General features: G+C 44.1%; 2 protein-coding genes across 3 annotated transcripts in view; one reads left to right on the forward strand and one right to left on the reverse strand.

Moving 5' to 3' along the window:
- The first annotated feature begins 541 nt into the window (after positions 1-541).
- LOC101704330 (vomeromodulin-like) lies at positions 542-18684 on the forward strand. Its single transcript, XM_004867968.3, has 15 exons — positions 542-674; positions 3327-3612; positions 6116-6587; positions 7344-7445; positions 8949-9104; positions 10152-10236; positions 10610-10667; positions 11398-11468; positions 12547-12693; positions 14015-14140; positions 14442-14509; positions 14893-14923; positions 16496-16553; positions 17742-17818; positions 18415-18684. Exons 2-15 carry the CDS (start codon positions 3342-3344, stop codon positions 18436-18438), a joined length of 1746 nt encoding a protein of 581 aa, XP_004868025.1. The 5' UTR covers positions 542-674; positions 3327-3341; the 3' UTR covers positions 18439-18684.
- A 3585-nt stretch (positions 18685-22269) lies between these two features.
- The window catches only part of Cdk5rap1 (CDK5RAP1 mitochondrial tRNA methylthiotransferase), a 31649-nt gene continuing 26534 nt past the window's right edge, over positions 22270-27384 (reverse strand). For both annotated transcript variants that reach the window (XM_004867943.3, XM_021246827.2), the window contains exons 13-14: positions 25489-25629; positions 22270-22579 (exon numbers count right to left, since the gene is read on the reverse strand). In XM_004867943.3, the coding sequence (XP_004868000.1) occupies positions 22499-22579; positions 25489-25629 (222 nt within the window). In that variant the 3' untranslated portion in view covers positions 22270-22498. The remainder of the gene's footprint in view (positions 22580-25488; positions 25630-27384) is intronic.

Raw genomic sequence — 27384 nt, forward strand, 5'->3', positions numbered from 1 at the left:
CACACTTCTATCATGAATCCCCACCTGGGGTTGCTCACTCAGTATTGAGTGCCACTATGCCCTGGGTACCAGGAAAGCACCAAAAGGACTTCCAACCTTGCACACTCACTCAGCACCTTCATAGCTCTAAGATAGCAGGCCTATGAAGGTGTAAGATAAGTGTGGTAATGCACACCTGTAATTCCAGCTACTTGGGAGGCTGAGGCAGGTGAATCACAATTTTAAGGATACCCTGGGCAACTTAGTGAGAAGCTATCTCAAAATTTTAAAAAATAAATGAAATAAATTAAAAAAATTTTTAAAAAATAAAGACTGGGAGTATATCTCAGAATTCCCTAGATTCAATCCTCAATAACACACCAAAAAAAAAGCATGTCAACTGAGAAGGGGACAGATGCGTGGCCTGCCCTCCCCTTCCAAGAAGCTCCAAGCACTCTGAACACCTCTGGAGAAGACACCGACATGTTGCAATAATGAACAGGTGCCGACTTTGGAAGGCAGCCTGCACCACGCCACCCTTATCAGCACACCTGGATCATGTCCCGTTTTCTCTGACGACTTTTCCAAGAGACTTCGGTCTATAAAACGGGATGCAACTCTGCCATCAGTAGTTCAGAGACAAGATCAGAAAGAGAAGCAGCTTCTGATAACTTTAACGATCAACACTGAGCAAGGTAAGAACTTACATAGGATGCACGAGGAGAAAGGGAGGTAGGCACAAGCATAGGGCAGGTCATGTAGGGACCTACAACCAGGGTTCCTGAGTTTAGAGTCTAGTGATGTTCCTCGGCCAGTGAGATGTATAGCATTCTGCCCAGCTCGGGACAAGTGGTTACCAATAGCCTGTTATGTGATTTTTTTATTTGTTTTTTTGTTGCTGTTTTTTGAGACAGGGTCTCACAATGGAGTTCAGGCTGGCCTTGAACTCTCTGTAGGTCAGGCCTCAAACTCCTGGCAATCCTCTTGCTTCAGCCTCCCAAGTCCTGGGATTACAGGCATGCATCACCATGCCCAGCCCTTATTATGTGATTTTAAGAGAGTGGGAAATGTATCACTGGGATCCTCCAAGAGTTCTGGTCTGCTCAAAGTTTAACAATACTGCCATCAACTCCATCACAGGCATAAGATTTTTTTTCCGTTAAAGTATGTTTAGATGTTATGTGACATAAAGTTCAAATTTCTCACAGATGAGAGTAAAATGAAAAAACTGATTTTAAAAGGGGATGAGTTTTATTCAAAGAGATTAATTTATTCAAGGTGATGAATTGTCATTGGTTCTGTTTATGCCATAACCACCTTCTTTTTGATGTTGACAACAAATGATTTGCTTTTGTTAATGTTTATGTTCAGTGTTAACCTAAATAATAGAAAGATTCTCTAAAGGTTATTTATTTGAAAACAGGATTGCATATTAACTGAGGATACGCCAGCCATAGTAAACCATGAGTGTATTTAAAGAAGTTAGAGTAAGGAGACTCATTTATTTATTTATTGGGGGGGAGTGTTTTGTTTTAGAGACATGGTCTCATTATGTAGTCCAGGCTGGCCTTGAACTCACTATGTAGCCAGGCTGGCCTCAAACTTGTGGTGATCCTCCTGCTTCAGCCTCCCACAGGCATGTGCCACCATACCTGGCTAAGATGTTTGTAAAGGCAAACAGAGGAGGGCCAGGGATGTAGCTCAGCAGCATAGCACCTGCCTGGCAAACACAAAGTCCTGAGTTTGATCCCCAGGTCAAAAACAAACAAACAAACAAAAAGAACAAAGGGAGAAGGATCATAGAAGATGCTTTGAAACAGTAATCAATTAACAATGAAGGGCCTGGGATTTAGCTCAGTGGTTCTGCCACCTGCTTTGCAAGCACAAGGTCCTGAGTTCAATCCCCGGTACCAAAAAAAAAAATTAATAATGAAACTGGCCACAGTCCAATGTTGGACAGCTACTAGACAGATGTCCTTGCAAAAGTGTAGATTTTTGGAGGGAGGGAGTAGTGGGGATTGAACCTAGGACCTTCACACTGAGCTATATCCCCAGCCTTTTTTTATTTTTGATATTGAGCCAGGGTCTCAATAAGTCCCTAAGCTGCCCAAGCTGGGCTTGAACTTGCAATCCTCCTGGCTCAGCCTCCCAGAGTACTGGGTTTACAGGTGTGTGCCACCGTGCTCCACTCCGAAGTGTCTTTAGTGTAAGGTTGCAGTGGCCTTTGGTGAGGTTGTGACGAGTTCTTGTTATTCAGGCACACATGCATGAGATCCTCTTCTTCATAACCTCTCATATCTTCATGTACTCACCCTTGGGGTTAGGGCTTGACCAAAATGACTCCATGTTGATTCTGACAACTTTCACAAAGGCAAGAGCAAAGATCCACAATCCCAATCTTATAAAACTTGACTGGTTAAGAAAGGCAAGCAGTGAGGAATTCTAGAGTCTACTCCCTTCTTTCAGGAAAATGTCACATACTTAAGCCTCCTCGTTATTCTAAATGTTAGTGGGTAAAACTCTCAGAGAATCATCGTGAGAGAAGAACGTGAACATGAGAAGTATGGCATGATCTCCAGAAGTCACCAGCACACCTCACAAACAAAGGGGTTCATTGGGTTTTTACCCAAGCCTCTTCCTCCCCACTAAGACCCTGAGGTAGAAATAGAAGGAATAATATACGCTAGATTTTCTTGCAGAATCACGTGAAATGTCACAGATAAAGGGGTTAGCATACTGACCAGTACTTACTCAGCTGGCTCACTGGACAGATATATTTATATATATATATATATATATATATATATATATATATATATTTTTTTTTTTTTTTTTTGGTACTGGGGATCAAACTCAGGACCTTGTGCTTTCGAGGCAGGCAGCAGAACCACTGAGCTAAATCCCCAGCCCAAGGACAGATATTATTTGACATATTACTGGCATGCCAGTGAAGAGGTAAACCTGAGATTGCTGCTGTAAAATTTAGAACTTTCCATATCTCCAGTTGGTGATCAAGACAGTGCAGAGGTGCTTGATGTGGAGGGTCGCCAGAGGGTGTGTGACCAGAGTTCAGGCCACTGGGCAGGTTATACCCTGTGATTAAGTGCCGCCAACAGCACTTAAAGGACATTCCTGCAAAGTCAAAACACGTAGGAAAGGGCTCCTTCCTTACGACAATGGTTTCCAGCTCATGGGACACATTCCCATGGACACAGTGTTCAGACTCTAGCATTTACTGTGGTGAATGGCGCCCTCCTCTGACAGCCAGAAAGCTGTTCTACACAAGCGCATATGGTGGCCCTTTGGCCAATCATGAATGTGGTGTCTGACGAAGCTCTCCTTTTCAGGTATCAGCCACTAGGATGTGGATACTCTGGGCCCTGGCCATCACGCTGGCCACTCAAGCTGGAGCACTTGACGTGCTAGAACCACCCACAGTAGGAAGCCTTCCTTCCACGCTATCCTCTGTGCAACATGTGGAACCTCTCCCTCTTCCCCTGACATCCAGCCAGGCTTTCAAAAGTCCCCCAACCCAAAAAAGCTCCCCATTCAGCAGAAAGTCACCTAAGACCCCAGAAGGCCAGTGTGCACCTGCCTCCGAGTACTTCCTGTCTGCTGAGAAGTTCGACGAGTGTAAGTAAGAACGGCTAACACCCCTAACATCCTAACACCCCTGCACAGGCTTCTCATTTCTAACCCAAAGGGGCTAGTCTCATCTTCAGAACAAGTGGTTACCAGACATGAGGAGGCCCCAGGATGCCTTGGGAGCTGGTAGAGAGCAGGGATGTCTGGGTCCCAATCCTGGACTGAGAGTACAGGAACTTGGGAACTGAAGTCTTGACAAAGAAGTGACTCCATGTGGGAAACTAGAACAGGGAAGGATTCATTGACAATCAAAGACCAGCAGAAAAGCCCTCATAGCTCACTCATCAGTAGTCTATAGCCATGGCCTAGAACAGGATGGCAGAAGGGAACGCAGGACATGCTGAGTGACCAGGGGCCAGCCCAGCATATCCATTACACACCACTGTGCCTCTTGAGGAACATGTGATCAACTGTTACCACCATCCTTCCTTGTTATGAAACTCTTCCAATGTAGGAAAGGTTCAGACTAGGATAAAAAGAACACCTGTGTACATATCATGCAGTAATTTGGTGATGGTGGCTGTTCATTTCTCTTCCAGACATTTAGAAAAATGTTAAAGGATAAAGAGAGCAAATCCTCATGACCCAGCACAGATTAAGGAATAAACCTGGCTGTGGGGCTGAGGCCCTCCACTCCCAGACTGCATCATCTTTCTTCTCTGCCCCTTTGACCCACCCAGAGGAGATAGGTACAGCTAGAGCTAGAGCTAGAGACAGAGCTAGAGACAGAGACATACAAATATACCAACAGGCACGGATTTTGGGGTGTGGTTGTTGTTGTTTGGTGATACTAGGGATCAAACCCAGGGCTTTGTGCATGTAAGATACATGCTATGCCACTGAGCTACACTCCCAGCCCCATCATGTGAATATCCTCATCAATATAAGAGATTGGGGCTGGGGATTTAGTTCAGTGGCACTGCGCCTGCCTCGAAAGCGCAAGGTCCTGAGTTCGATCCCCAGTACCACACACAAAAATACATACATATATATATATATACACACACACATATGTATATGTATATACATGTATGTATATGTGTGTATGTATATGTATATGTATGTATATGTATATGTATGTATATGAGATTGTACTACATATTCTAAAGTTTCCAGGATAGGTAGGCTGCTTGTCCCTCACATGTATGTTTGGGAGGTAATTCATCCATGTTTTAATGAGAAAGTCCTCCCATTCATTTTCAAAACTCTGTTCTACAAGATGAATCCTCCATGGTTTAGGTATCTATCCAATCATGGGTTCGCTCCAATTTTCTGCTATTCCAAGCAATGCTGCTCTGAATCCAACACATATTCTAGTGAAGACTTTCTGATGTGTGTGTCTCTGGCATATGTTTGAGATTGAGATGTGACCACACCACCACCCCACATAGGCAGACTCTCGGCAGGGTGGAGTTCTCAGCAAGGGAAGCAGCACTAAGGCTGCTGAGGCCATAGCCCACATGGCTCCACGAGAGCTGCTGTTAGGGGACCTCCTGCAACTGCTACTCAGCTGGGCAATAAATGCAATCCCTCTCTCCAATGCACTTTAGCCCCAAGGCCAGCAAGGCTGACCATCATCAGACTTCATAGCTCTTTTCCTCCATAGAACCCTGGTGACATGGCAGCTCTCTTAAACTGAGGGCTGCCCTCTGTCCCTTCCCACAAGCACCTGGGATTCCACCTCTCCCTGCCAGACATAGCCAGAGGGAGGGGAACATGATTAGCACCCATTCTAGCCAGAAGGATCAATGAGCAGGAGAATGTAAGCTCATGATGGGGAGATTGTCTTGTAGCAGCTTGTCCAGGTGACAGCACTTCCTAGTGACCCACAAGGAGAAAATGAGGCCCAGAGAGGGAAGGGACTTAGGCGGTGTCCCAAAGATGGAAAAGGAAAGGGTCCAGATCTGTCAGTTCCATGACCATCTCCCCAACCGCCTTCTACTTTACACAGCACTTACAATCCACCATCATCTCATTCACTCTCCACCTGCAGCCCATGCAGCAGTTCCCACTATTAGCTCCTGGACAGGTCCAAAGACTGGGCTGCAAGACTGTAAAGACCCTGGCCTAGGCTACTCAGCCTCTGAGGGGTAGGGCCAACACTGTGCCCTAGTCTGCAAGGCTCAAAACTCAATCTAGGTTCCTTCACAGCATGCTCAAATCACTTTAGATGCGACATGATCAACATCAGGCTGGCCTCAGTGTAGGTACAAATGTGAGCTCTTAACAAAGGGACGTAGGGCTGGGGATTTGGCTCAGTGGTTCCGGCGCCTGCCTTGCAAGCAAAAGGTAGCGAGTTCAATCCCCAGTACCAAACAAACAAACAAAGGGACACAAGGCCACACTTGGGGTGTGCAATAGCAGGGTGGATCTTTCTAGAAGGCACAATACACAGGTCCTATGTGCCTCACAATTTAAAAGTGCCAGCTCCCCCTGCTGGCTGAACTGAGTAGGCAGCAGACAGCAGGAACTTGTCTCTTGGCTTTTTCAGATCTGAATGCCACTGTACCCCCGGAGATTGAGAAGCTGGTGAAGTGCAAGGAAGTTAACATAGTCGGAGTGCTTGGGCAAGTGTTAGACACAGTGGGAAACGCCGGCGTGCTCGATATGCTAGACATCACTTCGCTCCTAGAAATGGGAGATGGCGGCATTGGTGGTATCCTAGGCATGAACAGCAAGGGTGACAAGTCTCCAAAGCTCCCATCCCTCTCCAAAGTTGGTGAAACTGCTGATAAGCTGGGTGTGGGCAGCCTGCTGTCCTCTGGAGCGGGCCAAAGCCCTGTAAAAGGGCTCCTTGAAGGTGCTGAACTCCCTGAACTCCAGACCCTGAATGACGTGGCTGGAAGCGCTAAGAGCCTCAAAGATTCCGCCGTGAGCAAGGTGAAGGATGTCCTGCCAGCAGAAACCACCAAAGCACTCAAAGGTGCACTGGAAAACCTTGACATAAAAGATTTATTGCTGCAGTAAGTGCTTCCTTGACATTGAGGTTTTCCATACCAAAAAATCTGCTTATTTAGGACACTCAAATTCAAACTCCCACAATCCCAAAGAAAGCATCAATCACCCTTTCACAAAACAATATACTGTGCCCTCTCGGGGGGAAATACTGTAAAGTTGTTTTTTTTTTCTTCAGTGCTGGAGATTAAACCCAGGGCCTTCACATGAGCTACATTCCCAGTCCATTTTTATTTTATTTATTTTTGAGACAGGGTCCCACTAAATCACAAAGTGGGTAACTTTGTTGGGCTCAAATTTTAGATCTTCCTGTTTCCTATAGTGCTGGAATTATAGCATGTGCCACCACACCCAGCAATCCATTAAAACAAGTTTAAAATTATCATGATGGGACATGCCTGTAATCCCAGCATTTAGGAGGCTGAGGCAGAAGGATCGCCATGGGTTTGAGGCCAGCCTGGGCTATATAGTGAATTCAAGCCCAATCTGAACTACAAAGTAATACCTTGTCTTAAAAAAATAATAATAATAATAATATATATATATACACACACACACACATACATATATATGTATATATACATACATATGTATATAAAGATTTCTTGAGCTTAAAGAACTGGATGGGTAAGTGAAGTAAGGGATCAAAGGAATGGATGGTGTGGTGGCTTGGTAGGTTTAACTAGCTGTTTCAAAGGTATTTCTCCCACCGTCCAGGCTGATTTCTTGAGCCAGAACTGACTCTTGATGCTGCTACTTTGCAGATTAGAAGTTCAATCCGTGGATATAGAGGAGATAAATTCAACTGTAACAGACGATGGGATCGATGTCGAGGCCATAGCTACTGCTACCGTGGGTGGAAAAGGGTAAGTCTATTTTCAAAACAGTCCACTGGATCACCCAGGACTGGGGCTATAAGATCCAATGACCTGGGCCGGGGTTTTAGCTCAGTGGTTTCGCTTCCTGCTGCGCAAGCGCAAGGACCCAAGTTCGATCCCTGGTGCCAAAAAAAAAAAAAAGATCCAATGCCCAAGAGCTAGGTTAAGAGGACAAAGAGCATAGCTGCATGGGGGAGGGGCAGGCTACCATACATAGCTTTCCCCACCAGCCCCCAGCCCCACCCTTCCCCAGCCTAAGGCTAGAGAAAGGCCCTGGAGAGCTTTGTCCTCCAATAGTGCTTTTTTGGGGGGGTGGTACCAGGGATCTCACTCAGGACCTTGTGCTTGCCAGGCAGGTGTGGTGCCACTGAGTTAAATCCCTGGCCCTGTCCTCCAATAGTGTAAGCAAATCTGCACAAGCTCATACGTGGGTAATGAGGGCAGAAACCACAGAGAACACATCCCATTGTGGCATCTACGTAGGCCTTATGTGAAATGTACTTTCCACATGCTCTGGGATCCATGGAGAAATCAGCCCATTCAGCACAAGCACTGTTCTAGTGGGTTGAGGAAACAGAGATGACTTAAACGGCCTCAGAGAGTTACAAATTTAAACATTCCTGTATGCATTCATCCATCTGATGTGTAGTTAAGAAACATCACCCTGGGACAGATGCCATACTGGGCCCAAAGGAAAGACTAAAGGTGGTCTCTGTCCTCAGGAGACATAAACGTGAGGGAGGAATGTGTTAACAGTGTAAGCTGTAAGCACATGGGAAGACAACAAAGGGATAGAGCTTCCCCACTGGGGAGAGATCATTCTATGGACTAAGACATGCAGCACTGATACCTCTCATTGTCCTGGCACATACCAGGCACCTAACAAGCTAGGACTTCATAAAAGCCTCTCCACAACCTTATCAGAAAAGCAGTCCTGTTTCCAGACCGGAAACCACTGCAGACTGGGAAAGGCAATTACCTTTACTCATAGTCACACAGCTGAAACACAGAAGTGACAGGGTTTGTTTGAATCCAGGCAGGCTGCCTTCAGACTCAACGTCTCAACACTACCGTTCACAGTGTCAGGAGGAGTCACTGGTCTTCTCCAAAACCTCCCACTTTAAGATAAGCTCTGCTCCCTGGTGGGCTTCTCATTCTGTTGCTCACACAACAGCCTGAGTGCTTGGCATGAAAGTGAACCTGTAACAGACGGCTTTGTACCATCAACAGATGACCTCCCAGAGGTTGGTTAGCTTAGTGATTTCCATCAAATGTTTATTGGCTGTCAACTATGAGCCCACCTCCAGGCTCTTAGGGCCACAATAGCCAGCCTTAGGCCCTGAGGACTAGAAGGACCAGCTGTTCCTTCTCTCCAATTAACAAATATGTTAATTATCAAATGTGTGAGGCTGATCTCCAAAATACTTAACACTTGGCCTGTGCCTCACCTTGAAGCCAGGCCCAGTTTCACCTGTATCTTGCTCTCCACAGTGTGGCTGGACCCGTGATCACTGTGGTGGGATTTCAAGTGCTCTTGGGTGTAACTCTGAAAGTTGCTGTTTCTACAAACAACACCCAATGCGTCAACCTTGATATCGAGGAAACAAATATCAGTGCCAACCAAGTGACCCTTCGGATATTAGAGACGTAAGACCATTTTTCTCATTTTCTGGATTCAGTGGTCTTTGTGGCAGTATGTCCTGCTGTTACCACCCTCAGAGATGAGCTGGTCTAATGCAATGGTTTCAACATGGGCCCAGTGAAGGGTCTGCTTAGAAAAGCCCCCACTGTATTTGAGAATAACATTTTCTCACACACCCTGCATTCTGCCTGCTAACTGTACTGCAGTTTTTTGGTTTTTTTATTTTTTGCATAAGCAATACATTCACCCTGGTTTAAGAAAAAAAAAAAGCCCATATAGTAAAAAGTCTCTCCCAGCCACACCTGCCAACTGGCTAGTTATTCTCCCTGAAAGCAACTAATGGATCCAGGCTTTTCTGAACTTTGTTTCACATTAAAAAAATATATACAATCCCCGGTACTAAAAATATATATATGGCTAGGGGCCGGGGATTTAGTTCAGTGGTTCTGCCACCTATCTCACAAGTGTTAGGTCCCGAGTTCCATCCCCAGTACAAAAATACACACACACACACATATATCAGAAAAAAATCTGGGAGTATATTTCATCAAGTATATGAACAACTTCATTCTTTATTACTCCCCAGTATTCCCTCGTGAATATGCACTATATCTTATTCAACCAATCCTTTGTCAGTTATTAATTTTGTACCTAACCACAATGAACAAGGTTGCAGACAAGTCTGCCTAGCAGCAAGCACAAGTATCTGAAGGACGAACTTCTCCAGGTGGGGTTGCTGGACAGACACCTGTGCTTTGGTCATTTTGTCAGGTATCTTTGCATCTTCCTTAAGGGGTAATAATGAAGATGAAAAGCCTCAGGTGTGCACCCAGGTTAAGCAGAAAAACATCTTAGGGCTCTTTCAGAATGGGTCAGTTTGCCCAGTGTTTAGGCAAACCTAGAAACTCTAGGGCCAGGGATATAGCTCAGTGGCACAGCACCTGCCTGGCAAGTGCAAGGTCCTGAGTTTGATCCCCAGTACAAAAAAAATAAATAAATAAAATAAATAGAAACACTAGAATCATGCTGTTTTGCACATGCATCTTTCCTAGAGTCACAAACACTGCGGTTCTTCCTGTGTCTCTGCCCTTGAAGGACATCGTCCCTAAAGTGTTGTCAGTAGAGTTACAGAAGAACGTAAGTCCTGGGAAAGAGAAGGCTACCATCACTAGAGAAATAGGAGGGCCCTTGGAGGCCCCCGTCACTGGAGAAAGACAAGGAGGAGCCCTTGCTTCAGAAAGGGCCTGATGCTAGGAGAGACTCAGAAACACAGCATCGGGCCCTCTGGAGTCCCCACACTAGGGGACCTGCAGCCCCTCTGGCCCAACTTTCCCAGTAGCAGGACTGACAATGTCTCAGGCTGGGGGGAGGGACAGATGACTTTTGCCAAAAAGGAGCCCAAGAAAATAAGACAGACGAGAGGGAAAAGACAAGGAGAAAAGGATGATGGGCTAAAGAGAACAGGCTAACTGGACTTCCTTGGCAAAGCTAACAGATGATAACTTCATAGGTTGACAACTCAGAGTCCTGTGGCATTGTCTTCAGTGATTTCAACAAGTGCAAAAACTGTGAGTACAAACAACCACCTTGGGGAAGCTCACATCAGTGGAAAGACAGCCATCACTCCTTAAGGCAGACCACTGAGTGGTGGACCTGAGAGCAGAGAGCAGGGCTGAGACACCATGTCCCACACCTGCAAACATCCAGCTGGCCTCTCCTCCAGGCCCTCAGGAGAGGGAAGGTCCTAGTTCACCATTTTCTCTAGGCCATTTTAACTTACTCCCCAGGAAGGGAAGAGGACAAAGAGCTCCTCAGGAGTCCTTGTAGCTCCTCAGCCCCAGCCCTAAATCCCAGCCCATTAAATGCATACCTGCTCAGAATCTGAGCAAAGAGCAGTCCTAATCTTCCCCACCGGGAGCCTGAGAGTCAAGAAATCCCTCAAAATTCCTAAACACATGCTGAGAGATGGGGATGACAGGACATGCTGGGTCAGCACCTGCAAAATGGTTGAAGCAGGAAATCATTTGCTAAGTCCTAGAGTAGCAAATCTTTTCCTCTCCATAGAGCTTCTCAAACATGAGAGAAGGACCAAATCCTTGCAGGCTTCCTTCCCACAGCACCCTTCCAGATGCGGGAGGAGAAGCCAGAGAGGGTACTGGCTTTCTGCTTGGAACCCAGAGAATGGGAGCTGTCCACATTAGTACTGGCGGGAGGTCAGTGCCAGGCACAGAGCTCGGGCACAGTGGCTATTAGCAATGGCTGTGCTTTCTCCATTTCTCTCTCTCCTCTCCTCTGCAGCCACTGGCTTATTCCAGTTCCATATAAAATCAGCGAGGACCCGTCCACAAGGCCTTTCAATCCTCTACTGCGTAAGTGTCCTTTATCCTTATGATGGCTTCTGGGCAACGGCTGGAGGCATAGCTGACCTCATAAAATAGATCAGGACAGGACAAACCAGCTATCAGCCCCCTCTCAGATGCCCACACCTGTAACCAGGGCTCAATCTCCAAGGCCAGCAACATCTGAGCGCCACCCCCAGGCACAGTTGTGTGCTCTGTTCCATTTAACACGGCCAAGTCCACTTCCAGGGAGACAGAATGAGAAAAAAGTGCAGACAAGAGGCAACATTTTAGACTTAGCTAGCTTCACTTCTGTAAGCCAATCTGAAACAACCTAAGCACAGACATTGAAGCACAAAAAAAATACATGATTCGTGCTGAGGTTAGAAAAAACTAAAAGGAAGTAGCGAAGCAAAGGATAAGATCAATCCCAATGTTCAAAGTTTATAGGTATAGTATATAGAAATGCTATGCAGGTATTGTTAATTTTTTAAAGTATAATAAAAATGAAGTACACAAGCAAGACACATGGGAATATGTGATGTTAGGTAGGATTTTCTTTTTTCTTCCCACTTAACTAAATTTTCCAACTTTCCCACCATGTGATGTTTGCATTTTATAAGCAGAGGGGAGAATGTGCATACAAAAAAAGAGGCTGATTAATGGAGGCTAGACTATCTGAGAAATGATTTCTTAGCAAGATGGGCTTTTAAGGGTGGGAAGGGAGAAAGGAGGCAGGGCCTGGTAGGCTGGCAAAACATGTCAGGAAAAGGAAGGACTGTGAATACAGACACACCTTCCTGGAATCCACAAGTGAATAGGGGAATTTGCCTGAAAAATAAGGATTTGTGACTTCTCTTGGAAAATCAGAGGTCTGGCTGCTCCAAACTGCCCTCTATTGGAGCCGTAATCAAGTCATCATTGACCTGCCACTCCCCAAAGGGTGACCCAACACAGCCAGGAGGTCAACTGCCATTCCCTGCCATGCTCACCTCAATGCAACACTCACCAGGCCACCTCACCCTTCACCCTTTGCAGCCGGGGCCCCAAAGGCCTTGGCTTTGGCCTTGTTTCCCAGACTGACAAACTTCTGTTTTTCTCTCTCTAGGTTGAAGCCCTCTTTGACAAAACAGCAGTCCCTGTGCCTGGAGGTCATCTCCCTCCACATCCTAAAGATGCCAACATTTCCATAATTATGTCCAGCACAATGGTCAAGACAGTTGTCAAGTACAATGCCAAGCGGAGCTCCGCCAAGGTAAGCATCATCTACGCGGCCCCTGGCACAGCTCTGGTCTGTGCATCAGCCAAATCTGCCAGCCTCTGAGAGTGAGAAGGTGGGCAACCAAATGGGTTCTAAACATTCTTCCAGAGATCTGGCTGATCAATGCCATAGATACACATTTTCCCTAAAAGATCAGATGTTTCCATCAATGGAAAACAGAAAAAAATTTTTTCTTTAGTACATGGCAATTGAACCAAGGGCCTCATACTCACACTGAGCTACATCTCCAGCCCTTTTAAAAATCTTTTTCCAGTACTAGGAATCAAACTCAGGGCCTCATGCTTGCCAGGCAGGTGCTGCACTGCTAAGCTACATTTCTGGCTCTCCTTTTTAAATTTTTGAGATAGGGTCTTGCTAAATTGCCCAGGCTGGCCTCAAATGTGCAATCCTCCTGCCTCAACCTCCCAAGTAGCTGGGATTACAGGTATGTGCCTCCACACCTGGCAACATTTTTTTGAGTGCCATCTGTGTATCAGGTATATAGATGGGTATCCTTATATCTAAATGTAAAGATTTAAATGATTAATGTTATTTTATCCTCACAACAGCACTTGGATAGAGGTATTCTTATTCCATTTTACAGAGGGCCTAAAGGAGAGAATTAATTTATCAATAGTGTTAGAAGGATGGGCTGGGGATTTAGCTCAGTGGCACAGCACCTGCCTCACAAGTGCAAGGTCCTGAGTTCAATCCCTGGTACCAAAAAACAATTGTCTTAGAAGGATCAATAGTATGGGGCTTATCTACACATGAAGTATTCACTTGCTCTTGGCCCTATAAGGGGTAAAAGGAAGTAACAACATCAAGAATAACTGACTAGGCTAAGGATGCAGTTCAGTGGAAGAGCACTTGCCCCGCATGCATGAGGCTCTGAGTTTAATCCCGAGCACCACAAAAATAATAATAACAATAACAACAAGTGCTTCCACGTGCCAGGCCCAGTTTGAAGCAATATATAATGTGTTCTTATCAGTGTCCCTAAATGATCAACTCAGAGTTCTCTTGCTGCAAGGGTTTAGAGATAAACATAAAGACAAAGCATACAGTAATAGAAAAGCAAAATCTCACGTTGCATACCCCACTATCCCTCCAAGGAAGCAAATGAGATAGAAAATACTGGGAAGTAGGCCTCGTCTGTGTGGCTATCTCAGCTTTGCCGACACCCAGCTAGATGATCAATACATAGTAGAGAATCGTGAGTCCTCTGCTGTGAATGATATGCGAGTGGCTCATGACACAGTATCTGTGGTCCTTCTTCCTCTCCACACTCTAACCGACAACTTCTTTACCACAGTCAGATAACCTGGAGGCAAGCATCACCAAGACAACCTTCAGGTTCCAGCAAGACAGTAACAGTGTTCGGGTTGCTTACTCGACTACCATAAAAAAGGATGGTGAGAGTTTTGCTAAGGGAGAATCGGTAAGTGCTGAGAAATGAACAGGAACTGAGCTGTGAGAAGGAACTTTAAGGAACAATGTTTAATGGGATGAGCTGCTACCAAACCTCAAGTGCCTGGGTGTCACCAGAAGAAAGGAACAGATACTCTGGCAGCTCAGCCCCAAGAGGGAAATGGAGTGAGCACTCTGGCCTAGAAGGATGAGGCCAAGTAGACCTCACTCTGGTCCTGAACTGGGACCCCAATGGTCGTCTCACGATGTGACATGTTTACTGAGTAGCCAGGTCAAGGTATTACATTTAATGCATATTCACCTTATTTCAGGTCATAATCATCAAAACTGCTGGCAAGATTTCAAGTGACAAAATGATAGTAAACGTTGAAGTTTCAAGGTACTATCTATGACTACATAATTCTATTATCAATGTAAGAGACAATAAGAAACCCTGGGCTGGGGATTTAGCTTAGTGGTTCCCCTGCCTGCCTCACAAGCACAGTCTCGAGTTTGATCCCCGGTACCAAAAAAAAAAAAAGAAACCCAACACATAAGGACAATAATGCATAAGGCTCAGGAAATACTTGGATAATTACAAGGAAATCAAAATCAAAATATACTCACAGGCTCCTTAAACTTCATCTAAAGTTTGCCCTTTCAGATCAGAAGTTCCTAATTTATAACTGACTTTTACTAAGAAGCACCTGAAATGATAAACTCTACAATTGAGTAGTATTTTTCATAAGGCCTAATATTTCTCTGTACTTTGTTTCCTGACAGATCTGAGCACCACGTGAGCCCTCCTGAGTTGGTAAGTTATGTGGTTGTCAATATATTTACCTATAGTATATCAAAAATAATGCCCGATGCTCAGTGACATGGAGACTGAGAATGAAGACTAGATCATAGAAAACCTAAAACACAGCTGCCCAAGCCCGCTATCGATTACCACACTTAGTCAGTGACCTGGAAATGGCCTGGAATCTGCACTCATATGGCATCCTAGATGTTCTGATATACCAGCAGGGCTGGGGACTCAGTGGAAACATGAAAAGATGACCTAGATCTAATCTGACTCTGCTCAGGAGAGCAACTCATAAATATAGCCAGCTTCCTATGGCCTCAGCTCCCTGTGAGGGGTTTCTATCCAGGCTCTATGGAATGAGCACAATGTGTGAGGCAAACACACAGATGACCAAGGAAGAGCCTGGGAGACAGAGCAGAGAGTGAGAGTAGAGAGTAAGGGTAGGGCCCAGAGCCCAGAGCCCAGGACCCAGGGCCCAGGCTCCTGGAACAGAGGTGAAACTGACAGAAGGGTCACCAACCAACCCCATCTTTCAGGCATCTGACCTGTTAATCCTTAATTCAACAAGTGTTTACTGGGCACCTACTATGTGCCTGGCCCTACAACTACCACCTGAAGTAGTGACAAGGTGTTTAATTTCAGGAACTGATATGCCAATGTGTGGGCTGAAAGGATACATATAAACACACAGAAAGTAGACCAAAGTTATTAAGAGAATGGAGGCCTCAATGGATGCCCAGAGGTAGACAACTATATGACTCTGGGTTTAGAGCCTGTGTCGTCTATGGCAGCCCTGAGATAATGAGTTAGCTAAGAGGTACACGATGGGGATCATCACATGCCTGGTGTTCTCTCTGTCTCATCTTCACCATGCAGCTATAGGATATACCTAGCTCTGTGCTCAGGGGAAGCAACTTATAAGGGCTGATCCCTGACTTTGTGTAACTACACACCTGGCAGGAGACACAGGCATTTATGTAAATAGTTTCAAACTCACTATGTAGACAGAATGGAAGGAGAATCAACTGGAAAGCACAGAGTAGGTTTAATCAAAAGTTGTCCCCTAACTCAGTTATGAACAAAGGAGGAGGACTTGACCACACACAGCAAGTATGGAACTAGATGTGCAAAGGATAGGCAGCATGGACTCACAACCCAGCAGGGGAGGGCGGTGCAGGGAGAGGGAAGGGAAAGAAAGCACCAGCACTGAGGACCAGATCCAGGAAGGTCTCAGATCTAGAGCAAAAGAGGCAGCAGCCCTACCACCACTGAACTTGGTGTTTGTCCTGAAGCACAGAGCTGCCTGCTGTACCTACACGAGTGTCTTGCATGTAACAGGAACCCAAGAAACCCCTGTTCAAGGAGCCACGTCAGGCAACAACAGCTACCGAAGGGCCTTGAAAACTCCTAAAGATTTAGTGGCCAGGGGGTGGGTCGAGATCCACCTCCTGGCCTTGTCCAGTAACTGAACTTTTTATTAGGAAAAACCTGCAGATACACAGGCTCTAAGACTGCTTTCCCTGACTACAATGCCTTGCTGGGAGCTCTGATGAAACTATTCCTCCCATCTCTTTGCAGGACACAGTAAAAGATGTGCTGTTCAAAGTTCAGAAGAAGTTCTCAACTTACCTGACTGGTATGTGGAGTTAATAACCCAAACACCTGAGAGAGTCAGTGTCACAGGAGAGGGCCCAGGGTGTAAACCATGCTGCACAGTGCTGTAGCAGAGTACAAGACCACCCATCACCAGCTGGATCACAGATAGGAGATAGCATCAGATAGGAGAAAGCATTTTGAGATGGTAAAAATAAAAACCAAATCAAAATGTCTTTTCTACAACTCTTAAAGAAATCTAGTCCACAAGATGTCTTTGAGACCAATACCATCATGCCATTTAAAAGAAACATGGACCAGGGTTACCTAGTCACACAGACATTAGGGGTCTGACAATTCAGGAGGCTGGAATCATAACCGTTGTGACCAACAATGGTAATGGTACAGCATGTTAGCTGGACATATTTGTGGTTAATTCTAAAAGAGTTCAAAATAATGTCATAAAGAACAAGAAACTAGAGTCATTTATAGCTAAATGGATGCACATTGAGGCCATACTCTTAAGTGAAATAAATAAGACACACGTGTAAATACCAAGTAGTTTCTCTGGTATGAAAAATTAAAAGTGTAAATAAGGATCAAAATGTATACTTGATATTGTGAAATAGAAAGAAAAGGTCTAAAGGAGTAACGGAAGTGGGAGTGGTGGGGAAGGAAAAGAAGGGAAAAGAAAAAATATGAGAAAAGGAAAAAAATGGAAACAAAGTCTTTGCAAATAGGGAAGAGAGGGGTTGAAGGGAGGGCAGGGGAATGGGGAAGAAATAAGAACCAAGATACGTCATGTAAAGGTACAAGATCCCAATGATGAATGTAACTGTGTTGTATACCTAAAATGTACCGATAAACTTAATGAAAAAATAATAATAATGTACTTACTACCAAAACAGGAAGCCCTCACTCTTGTGGTGTTGTAATAAGATCAGACATGCCAGGATCAATATTGACAGCAACATTAGGATACCCACCAGGTCTCCACATGGTTCTGGAGTCTCTTATCTTTGCTTTTCCACGCTCAGCCCTCCCACCCCAACAGACTGGAAGACACTATGTAGGTCTTTACCCAAGTCACTCTGTTGAATGGGCAGGGGAGAGATTTCTCCCAGAGCCACACATACTGCCCAGAGTTCTCTCCATCTGACTAAAATAGGCCACCCAGGTTATTTATTGTTTTCTTCAACTCGTATCATAATATGGTCTTTCTTCATTTCAGAATCAGCTAAAAACTGGAATATACCATCAGGAGTACCTCTATTTCCTGTAGATGGTGATATTACACTAACACTATCGGTAAGAGAAACTTTCTTATAATGCAAGGGATAGAACTCAGGGCCAAAGGGCCAGGGATTTAGCTCAGTGGTGCCGTGCTTGCCTGGCAAGTGCAAGGTCCTGAGTTCAATTCCCAGTATTAAAAAAAAAGGGGGTGGGGGGCCGGGGATTTAGCTCAGTGGCACCACGCCTACCTTGCAAGTGTAAGGTCCTGAGTTTGACCCCTGGTACAAACAAACAAAAAAAACCTAAGGGCCTCACACATGCTAGACAAGCACTCAACAAATATTTTCCCTTTGCACTAAAACCTATTCTGTACTTAAGATCTTCAGAGAGGCTTAATTCAGGGTCCAAACAATGATACCAGAATCCATCTCTTGGCTGTACTATTTCTGTATCTGTTACATTTTGGATCTTCATGGATGCCTCCACCTACCAGGAACTTCACTATTTCCTTCCCTGACAATTCAAATAACCATCAGCCCACAGTTGTTCCATATCCCCATTCCTGAAGCAAGCACTGTGATCAGGGGACAGAGTGCACTGGTTGGCTTGGACTGTGCCTGCAGTCAGCTTACGTGTTTAAGTGCATAATTGATTCTTTTATTTCCCCACAGAAGGATCTTCTGGCAGCAAACTGAACCTAGCATAACTGAAAACAGGGAATATTCTGAATGAAAGTGAAAACATTCTGTAAAACTTTCCTATGAAATATTGAGCTGAGGACATCCTTATGATTAAGGAACTGAGTAGAATTAGTTTTCTTAAAATGTCAAGTATCCCTTTGGAATTTTCACCAACCACCTTGAATTAACAAGAGCCCTAGTAGACAAAAATTTAGGGATTTTTGGCATTGTTCTAATGAACTCTTTAATAAACAACCTGTTGCATGCAAAAAATGACTCTCATCTTCAATTCTTGCAGACAAGAATCTCTTTGTATGTTTGATTCATCAAAGAACTTACTGGGACAAAAAAACTAGTATAAATGATGAGGCAATAAAGCCCACTTATTCAGCACACTAAGGGGTAATCATAAGAATGATGAAGACTGTTCTTCTGCTGTTTCTGCCCCTCACCACCCTAAGAGTTTAGATCTGGAATATCCCCCAAAGGCCCATCTGTTAAAGGCTTTAAGTCCCTCGCATGGTGCTATTAGGAGGTGGTGATTTTGAGCGATGGGGCAGTGGGAGGGCTTTGGGTTCCTAGGGCACACCCAGGAATGGGAGGCTGAGGTAGGATGTCAGAGACGGGGCACAGAAGGGGACAGCACCCCCAGAAAACAAAGGCCAAATCCCACTATTACCTTCAGCTCTTTGCCCAGACATAGGGTCTTGGTTTCTCCAAGGCCAGGACTTCCTACAATCTATACCACTGTGGTTTACAGCAATATAATACACACCATTTCCCTAGCCAGATACCTGGAAATCATTCTCGATTCACCACTCTCTCACCAACACACCAAATCCTGTTGATTCTGTCTCAAGAGCATATCTCCCATCTGTGTTTCTCTCCTTCACCACCCTGGTCCAAGTCCCCATCATCAACCACCAGAGTAACCAAACTCCCCACTTCTGCTCTTGCCACTTATGATTCATTCCCGACCTGGCAGTCAGAGTGCTTTTTATAAAACAGGTACTTTTTCTCCTTAAAAACCTCCCAACCATTGGTGAGAACATGGACTATTCAGAACTGTTTTGCACTGCTGGTGAAAATGTAAAACTGGTTCAGTAATTATGGAAAACAGGTTAGCTATTCATCATAATGTAAACACAGAACATATGACCCAACAACTCCACTACTAGGTATACACCCAATGGTCACCTTCCTTGTCACTGGGACAAATATCTGACACCCACAATTTAAAGGAGAGGTATATTTTGGCTCAGGGTTATAGTCCATGCTCAGCTGGCTCCAAGGCAGAAACGGCATGTTAGAAGGGTCTTGGTGAAGGAATGCTGCTCAGCCCATGGCAGCCAGGAAGCAGAGAGTGAAGGGAGGAGCCACACTCCCAGTGACCTGCCTCTAACCAGGCAGCTACAGTGACCCCATGACTATTCACCTTTCAAGGGCCCTGCTTCAGCACCCAAGTGTTCTGGGGTCCTTCTTGGTCCAAACTATAACAGAACTCTAAACAGAACCAGTTGTGGGGGTACATACCTGTAATTCCAGCACTCAGAAGCCTGAGGCAAGGGCCAGGGATTTAGCTCAGTGGTTTTGCCGCCTGACCTTGAAGCCTAAGGACCTGAGTTCTGTCTCCGGCACCAAAAAAAAAAAAGAATAGAAGGCTGAGGCAAGAGGATCGCTACGAGGTCGAGGACAGTCTGAATACACAGTGAAACCTTGTCTCAAAAAAAACTGTAAGGGGCCAGGGATTTAGCTCAGCAGTTTCGCCGCCTGCTGCCCAAGCGCAAGGACCCAAGTTCGATCCCCGGTATCAAAATAAAAACAGGGCCGGGGATTTAGCTCAGTGGCATCATACCTGCCTTGCAAGCACAAGGTCCTGAGTTCAATCCCTGGTATATATATAAAAAAAAACCTGTAAACAGAAAAACTGTACATATTGCTCACAGCAGCACAATTTACAATTCAACAGTTCACTTATGGATGAATGGATGAACAAATGTATATAAATGCAAAGGAATATACAGCCATAAAAAGAATAAAGTACTGCCACAATGTGGATGAATCTTGAAAACAGGCTAAGTGAAAAAGATTAAACACAAAAGCCACATATTGTATGATTTATTTACATGAAATGGTCAGAATAAATAATCCATAGAAACACAAAGTATATACAGTATTAGTGTTTTGCAGGGGTTGGGGGGAGACTAGGGAATGACCAACAGGTACAGGGTTTCTTTTTAGAGTGATAAAACCGTTCTAGAGCGAGACATTGATGGTTGTTGCAACCCCTTGTGAATATACTAAAAAACACTGAATTGTATACTTCAAAAGGGTGAAATTAACAAGACTAGCTCTGCAAAGCTCTACTAGAGCTTCCCATTGTAAAAGGAAATGAAGGGATTCCTATAAAAGGGATTAGGAGAAAGAAGACTATACATAAGCACTGTATTATTTGGATTACTTACCACATATATGCTTTAAAATATTAAATGCCAAAAAATATATATTAAACAAATATCTAAATAACAGATGTTATTTAAAATTAAAACTTCAAGGGCTGGTGATGTCGCTCAGTGGTAGAAGCACGTACTTTGCATGTACAAGGCCATGGGTTCAATCCCCAATACCACCAGATAATAATGCTACTACTAAAACTTCAAAACTTATTATGCCTTTTGAATAAAATACTGAAGAGCAATAACAAGTGTTCTCAGTAGAAGATGAACCCTAAGAGTAAAAGCTAATCTTCCCACGCCAAACTAGCACCTGAGGAAGAGGTTCCCAACTGAGGGTTGTCATGCTCAACAACTGAGAGGACCTAAAGGATATCCTGGTCAGACACACAGTAAACACTTCAGCATATTTTAATACATACAGTCTGTTTTAGAAGAACGGTCCTTCAAGGATCACTTCCATTTGGTAGGAATTTACAATGTTCTGTGGGAAATACTGTGTTTGTTTGGTGCTTAGGATTGAACCCTTGCACATGCTAAGCAAGAACTCTACCAATGAGTTACAACCCCCAGGCCCAACACTGGGAAACCCTTTACAAGCAGAATCTCACTGAACTCCATATGAGATAAAAATTTTATTATTATCCCCAGATCATACATGAAAAGATCAAAGTTCAGAAAAATAAAGTTAACTACTCAGGTTTATACAACATTTAAGCAATGCAGTGGAAACCTGAACCAAAATCCTTCTGCGGCTATCATATCCTGGGTTTTTCTCATGATGCCCATGGAACAGAACAACTGCAATAGTGAATGCACAGAACACCACTGCCACAGCCTATTAAGAAGTAATGACAGTTTGCAAAATTCCAGGTGCTCTCAGACCTGAAGGCAAAAATAAACTGACAGACTAAAAGAAAAGTCCATGAGGAAATCCTCAGGCAAAATACATATAAAAAAGTAAGAAGATAGGCAGTTGAATCAATAGCATCAAACAAAATCATCAGAAGCTGGGTGCACTGTACAAGCCAGGTGCAGTGGCACACCCCTGTAATCCCAGCTACCAGGAGGCTGCGGCAAGAAGACCCTAAGTTCAAGGCTCAATCTGGGCAACTTAGGACTCTGTCTCAAAAAGAAAAAAATTTTTTTTTTGGTACCAGGGATTGAACTCAGGACCTTGCGCTTGCAAGGCAGGCAGCAGGACCACTGAGCTAAATCCCCAGCCCTAAAAAAGAAAATTTTTTAAAGGCTTGGGGATATAGTTCAGCATTAAAGCATTGCCTAGCATGCATAAGACCCTGGAATTGATCCCCAGTACCAGGAAAAAGAGAGAGAGACTATCCAGAAACACTAACCAAAGCAAAAAATGAAGTAAAAGTAGACAAAAAGGCCATTAATTTTCAGTAAATTTAATGATTGTAAAGAGATACATTTTTACATTTAACATAAAGTTGCTTCACCACTTGTAGCTTATCTCCAAAGCATCATTACCTCTTTCACTAGTGCCCAGTGACGTCTCCTTCCTGTAGAGAAAGACTGCCCACTTCCCGTACAGAAGTGACTACTTCTATAGAGTAGATTTTATAGAGTCCTATAGAGAAGGACTGCCCAAACCACTGTGGTCAACAATATGCTAAGGAGTCCTTCAGAGTGGTCCTGCACAGAACATGTCCTTTGAGCGTCTGAGAGCTGGCAGAGGTGATCTGAAAGAAAACCAAACAGAAGAAGGCAAAGTAACCAGGACTGCACCACGAGTACTTAAGCAGAGCAAGGAGAGGCCACCAAAAGGAATGTAATGGAGATAACAGACTGACAGACTGTATGGCTCCAAACAGAAGAAATGTCTGTTTATAATGTAAGAGGTCAAATAAAAGTCCATCTCAAACAGCCACTTCTCCCTTTACTCTCAAGAGATAATTTCCCGGGGCCGGGGATTTAGCTCAGTGATTCTGGCACCTGCCTCGAAAGCGCAAGGTCCCGAGTTCGATCCCCGGTACAAAAAAAAAAAAGAGAGAGATAATTTTCCCCCCAATTCCAACCATAAGATCAGGTATAGCCAGGCTCAGTGGCACACACCTGTAATCGCAGCACTCAGGAGGCTGAGGCAGAAGGATCAAGAGTTTGAGGCCAGCCTGAGTTCATCCGCTTGGACTACACAGCTAGACCCTTTATCAAAAACAAAGCAAACAGGGTTGGGGATTTAGCTCAGTGGTTCCGCCGCCTGCCTTGCAAGCACAAGGACCCGAGTTCAATCCCCGGTACCAAAAAAATAAAAAAATTTAAAAAAAAACAAAGCAAACATTAAAAAAAAAAAGACTTTGTGGCCCATATTGGAGGAGATTATGAATGTCAGATACATGGGAAACCCTTTGACCGCACCAATTTATTTTCAAAGCCATGAAAAGACTGAGTGGAAAGGAACTCTATAATTGTAAGAAATGTGGGGAAACATTTCTCTCTTAGGAATTAAAACAAATATGGTAGGGCTGGAGATTTAACTCAGTGGTGCTGCCGCCTAACTTGCTAGCGCAAGGTCCCAAGTTCGATCCCCAGTACCAAAAAAAAAAAAACAAAGATGTTAACACACACTGGCACTAAATCCTGTGAATGTAAGTTATGTAAGACAGACTTTCCTATTGCCAGTTCAATTCCCAGTCATAAAAAGAACTAACATAAGCGAAAGAAAGTAGTATGGTAAAAGTTTCTGTAGCTTTATTTTCAAAACTTCTGTAGTTTTACTATATAAAAAATAACTCACACTAGACGGAAGCCCTATGAAAAGAAGGAATTTGAAAAAGCCTTGAAACTTCTCAATTCCTTTTAGATTTACATCTAGATGTGAGCAGCTGGTAGAAATAAAGAAAAATAAGATTTCTTCTGATTGTACTGTGTATATGAAACATGAGGCAAAGATATCAGAAAAGCCAGGAGAGGGCATGCACACACATAATTCCTGCACTTGGGAGGCTGAGGTAGGATTGTCTCAAGTTTGAGGTCAACCTGGGCTACATAGTGAGTTCAAGCCAGCCTGAATTACAGAGCAAGATCTTATCTGAAAAAAAAAAAAAGGTATCAGAAAAGGGACTGCATAGGTGAGTAGGGACTTAAAGAGAGATGGGAAAAATCAGTCTACTAGGAAATTACATTAGGACCAGAATTTCACCATGCTGAGGGTTCATTTGAGCTTTACAGTCATGAATCTGAAGTTAAGTGCAGTCAATTCATGTAGCAAGGGACATTACTTATTCCTCAACATGTGTTTCTCCTCTTCTTCCTCAATAACAGAACTCCCAATTTTTAGCTGGACACATGGTCATTCAGAATGAAGACCAACTTCTCAGCTTCTTTGCAGCCTGTTGTGGCATGTGACTACAGCAGAATTAAGTGTATGGAACTTCTGCAGAGCATCCTGAAAATAGGCGTGTCCTCCTGTCTTTTCCTCTTCCTGCTAGATAAGACATGGATATGGGGGCTAAAACTTGAGCAGCCATTCAGGATATGTGGTGACACTGGGAAGGAAGGCCCAAGACAAAGCAAAAGACAGAAGGAGCCTGGACCTCTGATGACATGTGGCCATCACAACATCTAGTCCAGGACCATCCACATCCAGATTTTATGAGAAAGAGAATTCCTGCCTTATAAAACCACTATATTTGGGGTTTTATGTAACCACCATCTAACCTAACCTACTATCCAATTGTACTTTTTCCCTGGTGATGTTCAACCACTTGGATGCAGACACAGAGTAAGCAGACTACCAGATTCACCAGGGTTGATGAGAAGATTAAGAAGTGTGGAGTTTAGGCAAATGAGGAAAAGAAAATAAGAAAGTGAAATTTATGGGGGGTTTTTTGGTTTTTTTGGTATCAGGGATCAAATTCAGGACCTTGCACTTTCGAGGCAGTTGAAGTGCCACTGAGCTAAATGCCCAGCCCTTTCATTTGTGGGTTTGTTTTTATTTGTTTGTTTGTTTGTTTGGGGAAAATGAAATTTATTTGTTTTTTGCTTGTTTGGTACTGGAGATTGAACTTGGGACCCTGCGAGGCAGGCATGGTGCCACTGAGCTAAATCTCTGGGCGGAAAGTGAAATTTATGAGAGAGTGGTTCCAGTGTAGACCAGAGACTTAGTCAAAAAGAACATGGGAAGAGCAGAGATAGGTGAAAGAGAAAGAACCAACATATCCCTAGCTGGATCCACAGTTCCTTCTTTTTTTTTTTCCAGTACCGGGGATAGAACTCAGGACTTGGCACCAGAACCACTGAGCTAAATCCCCGGCCCTTACAGTTCCTTCTTTATTTCAATCCTTCCACTAAATCTTACTTGTAGGGTTTATGTCACTTGGGAACAAAAGAGAATCTTGAGCAACTCAAAATTATCCAAACTAACATGCATTTCACAGTATACATCAAAAGCTCAAAGGAGCCCAGTATGGTGGTAAATGCCTATAATCCCAGTACTTGGGAGGCTTGGACAAGAGGATTGAGCTAGTTTCGAGGCCAGACTGGGCTACATAGTGAGTTTAAGGCCAGCCTGAACTACATAGCGAGACCCTGTCTCAAAAAAACAAAGAAACAAAAAACAATTTTTTAAAAAACTCAAAGGATACATTACCTTTACCAGGACATAATCTCCAGGCTGGGCTCTGACCTTAAGCCCAGGGTTAATGCCATCCTCCACCTCTGCATCAGGGAAAATTACTTTAAGGTTTCCATCATTCCGGCCACACAAGTCTGTGACAGAGCGTTTACTGAGCTGCAGAAAGACAGGAGTAGACTGTCAGTCATAAGTTCTAGGACAGCGGAAACTGCCTTCTCTGTCTCAGAGTCTCAAGGGTCTGTACCCAAAGAACACTCCTTAACCAAACAATGATTGGAAGCTTAATGTTTACTGCTGCTTCACCAACAAGGGCAGAGCATGGCACACAACAGTCTGCTGGCTATATCTGAATCACTCAATCAATCAATGAGTCTTTGCAGAACTGCCTTCTGCAGCAATTAGCTTCTAACAAGGCCAAAGCCCAGGTATCTGTGGGTAATGTACTTGTACTTGGCAAGTCAACTTGCCCACTCTCGAAATAATCACTCACAAATGTTCTGAGGTTGACTGGCCTGGGTTGCTTGCCCTATTGAACAGACAGATTTGAAGCCAGAGTCCACCACAATATGGTGCCAGAAGAATATAATGACTAGGATGGGATTAACTTCTATAATACCCATAAGTCTTACTCTTACAGTCATGATGAAATGACAGATGAAACTAAATTTATCTTCCAGCCTTAAGTTAGGAAACTGGACAAAATATAAGAAACAGTTTTCACACAATGGACAACAAAGCACACAAGTTGTGATGTAAAAGAGAAGGAAAACAAATGAAATGACACCAGACACTCTTTAACAAAAAGGTATATGCCAGGCCAGGTCACAAAAAGTAGGGAGGAAGATCTCAAGCAGAGCATAAGGGTTTTCTCTCCACTGAGAGAGAAGAATCAGCCAGGCATAGTGACAGATACCTATAATCCCAGCACTGGGAGGCTGAAGCAGGAGGATCAAGAGTTTGAGGACAGCCTAGGCTACATAGGGAGTTCAAGGCCAGCCTGCTACATAATGACACCCTGCCTCAAAAAACAAAACAAAACAGGAAGCAAAATAAAACAGAAGGGGCCTGGGAGATAACAGATCAAAAGTTCAGGGAGTCTGAGATAGCTAGAAATTATAAAGCAAATTCTAAAAAGGAAGAAGTTAGGCAGAAAAAGAGCTCTAGAAACATGCATAGGGTACCTTGGACTCTTTGCCTAATACTAACACATACATATAGAGTAAAACTCCATGAAGTCAGGCAAAGAGAGCAACCTGGGAACTGTCATCCAGCATCAAAGCTGACATCTAAATTACAAAATATTTAACAGACACCTTTTGGGGGTCTTCACCAGCTTGGTGCCACCGCTCAGCAGCCACTGCTGCACCACTTCTCCCTGCCACCCAGCCAAGGCTTAGCAGACCACAGAGGGATTCCCCAAGCCATGCTGAGTTGAGCAGGTTCTCTGACTCGGAGCTGAGAAACACAACTACTGGAACTACTATGTATAAATGTGGAAACTACAGGACTGCTATACTCTGCTACACAAATGATTGGAAGTAGGGAAAGCTGGCCTGAGCAGGAGAAGCAAGTCTGTCTCAAGGGCTTCCTAGGCCAAGTACAGTCTCTTCCAGACACCAGACTGTACCTTGCACATCCCCACAAAAAGTTATGTAAAAATGTTTTGCTTTGTTGTGTAAATTTCTGTTGCTACCAGAGAGTTTCAACAAATACAAACATCAGACAAGTGGCTGCTTTTATGCTGCCATATCCTAGGGTAAGGAGCAGAACTGTCCTTCTCAACCAGGACCTAAGGCAGACGAAAAAAAAAAAAAAGATTTGTCCGGGGATTTAGCTCAGTGGCACCACACCTGCCTCACAAGTGCAAGGTCCTGAGTTCGATCCCTGGTACTGCCAAAAAAAAGACTTGTA

Source organism: Heterocephalus glaber, unplaced genomic scaffold (assembly GCF_053883595.1).
Source record: "Heterocephalus glaber isolate CG9 unplaced genomic scaffold, H.glaber_assembly_v1.0 deba00001532, whole genome shotgun sequence".
NCBI lineage: Eukaryota > Metazoa > Chordata > Mammalia > Rodentia > Bathyergidae > Heterocephalus > Heterocephalus glaber.

What these genes read in the sequence shown, in the direction of transcription:
- LOC101704330 (XM_004867968.3), top strand. Translation starts at nt 3,342, where the DNA reads ATGTGGATACTCTGGGCCCTGGCCATCACGCTGGCCACTCAAGCTGGA. An exon ending in ATAAAAGATTTATTGCTGCA is followed by an intron (nt 6,588 to 7,343) that starts GTAAGTGCTTCC and finishes GCTACTTTGCAG; the next exon opens with ATTAGAAGTTCAATCCGTGG. An exon ending in GTTCTCAACTTACCTGACTG is followed by an intron (nt 16,554 to 17,741) that starts GTATGTGGAGTT and finishes TCTTCATTTCAG; the next exon opens with AATCAGCTAAAAACTGGAAT.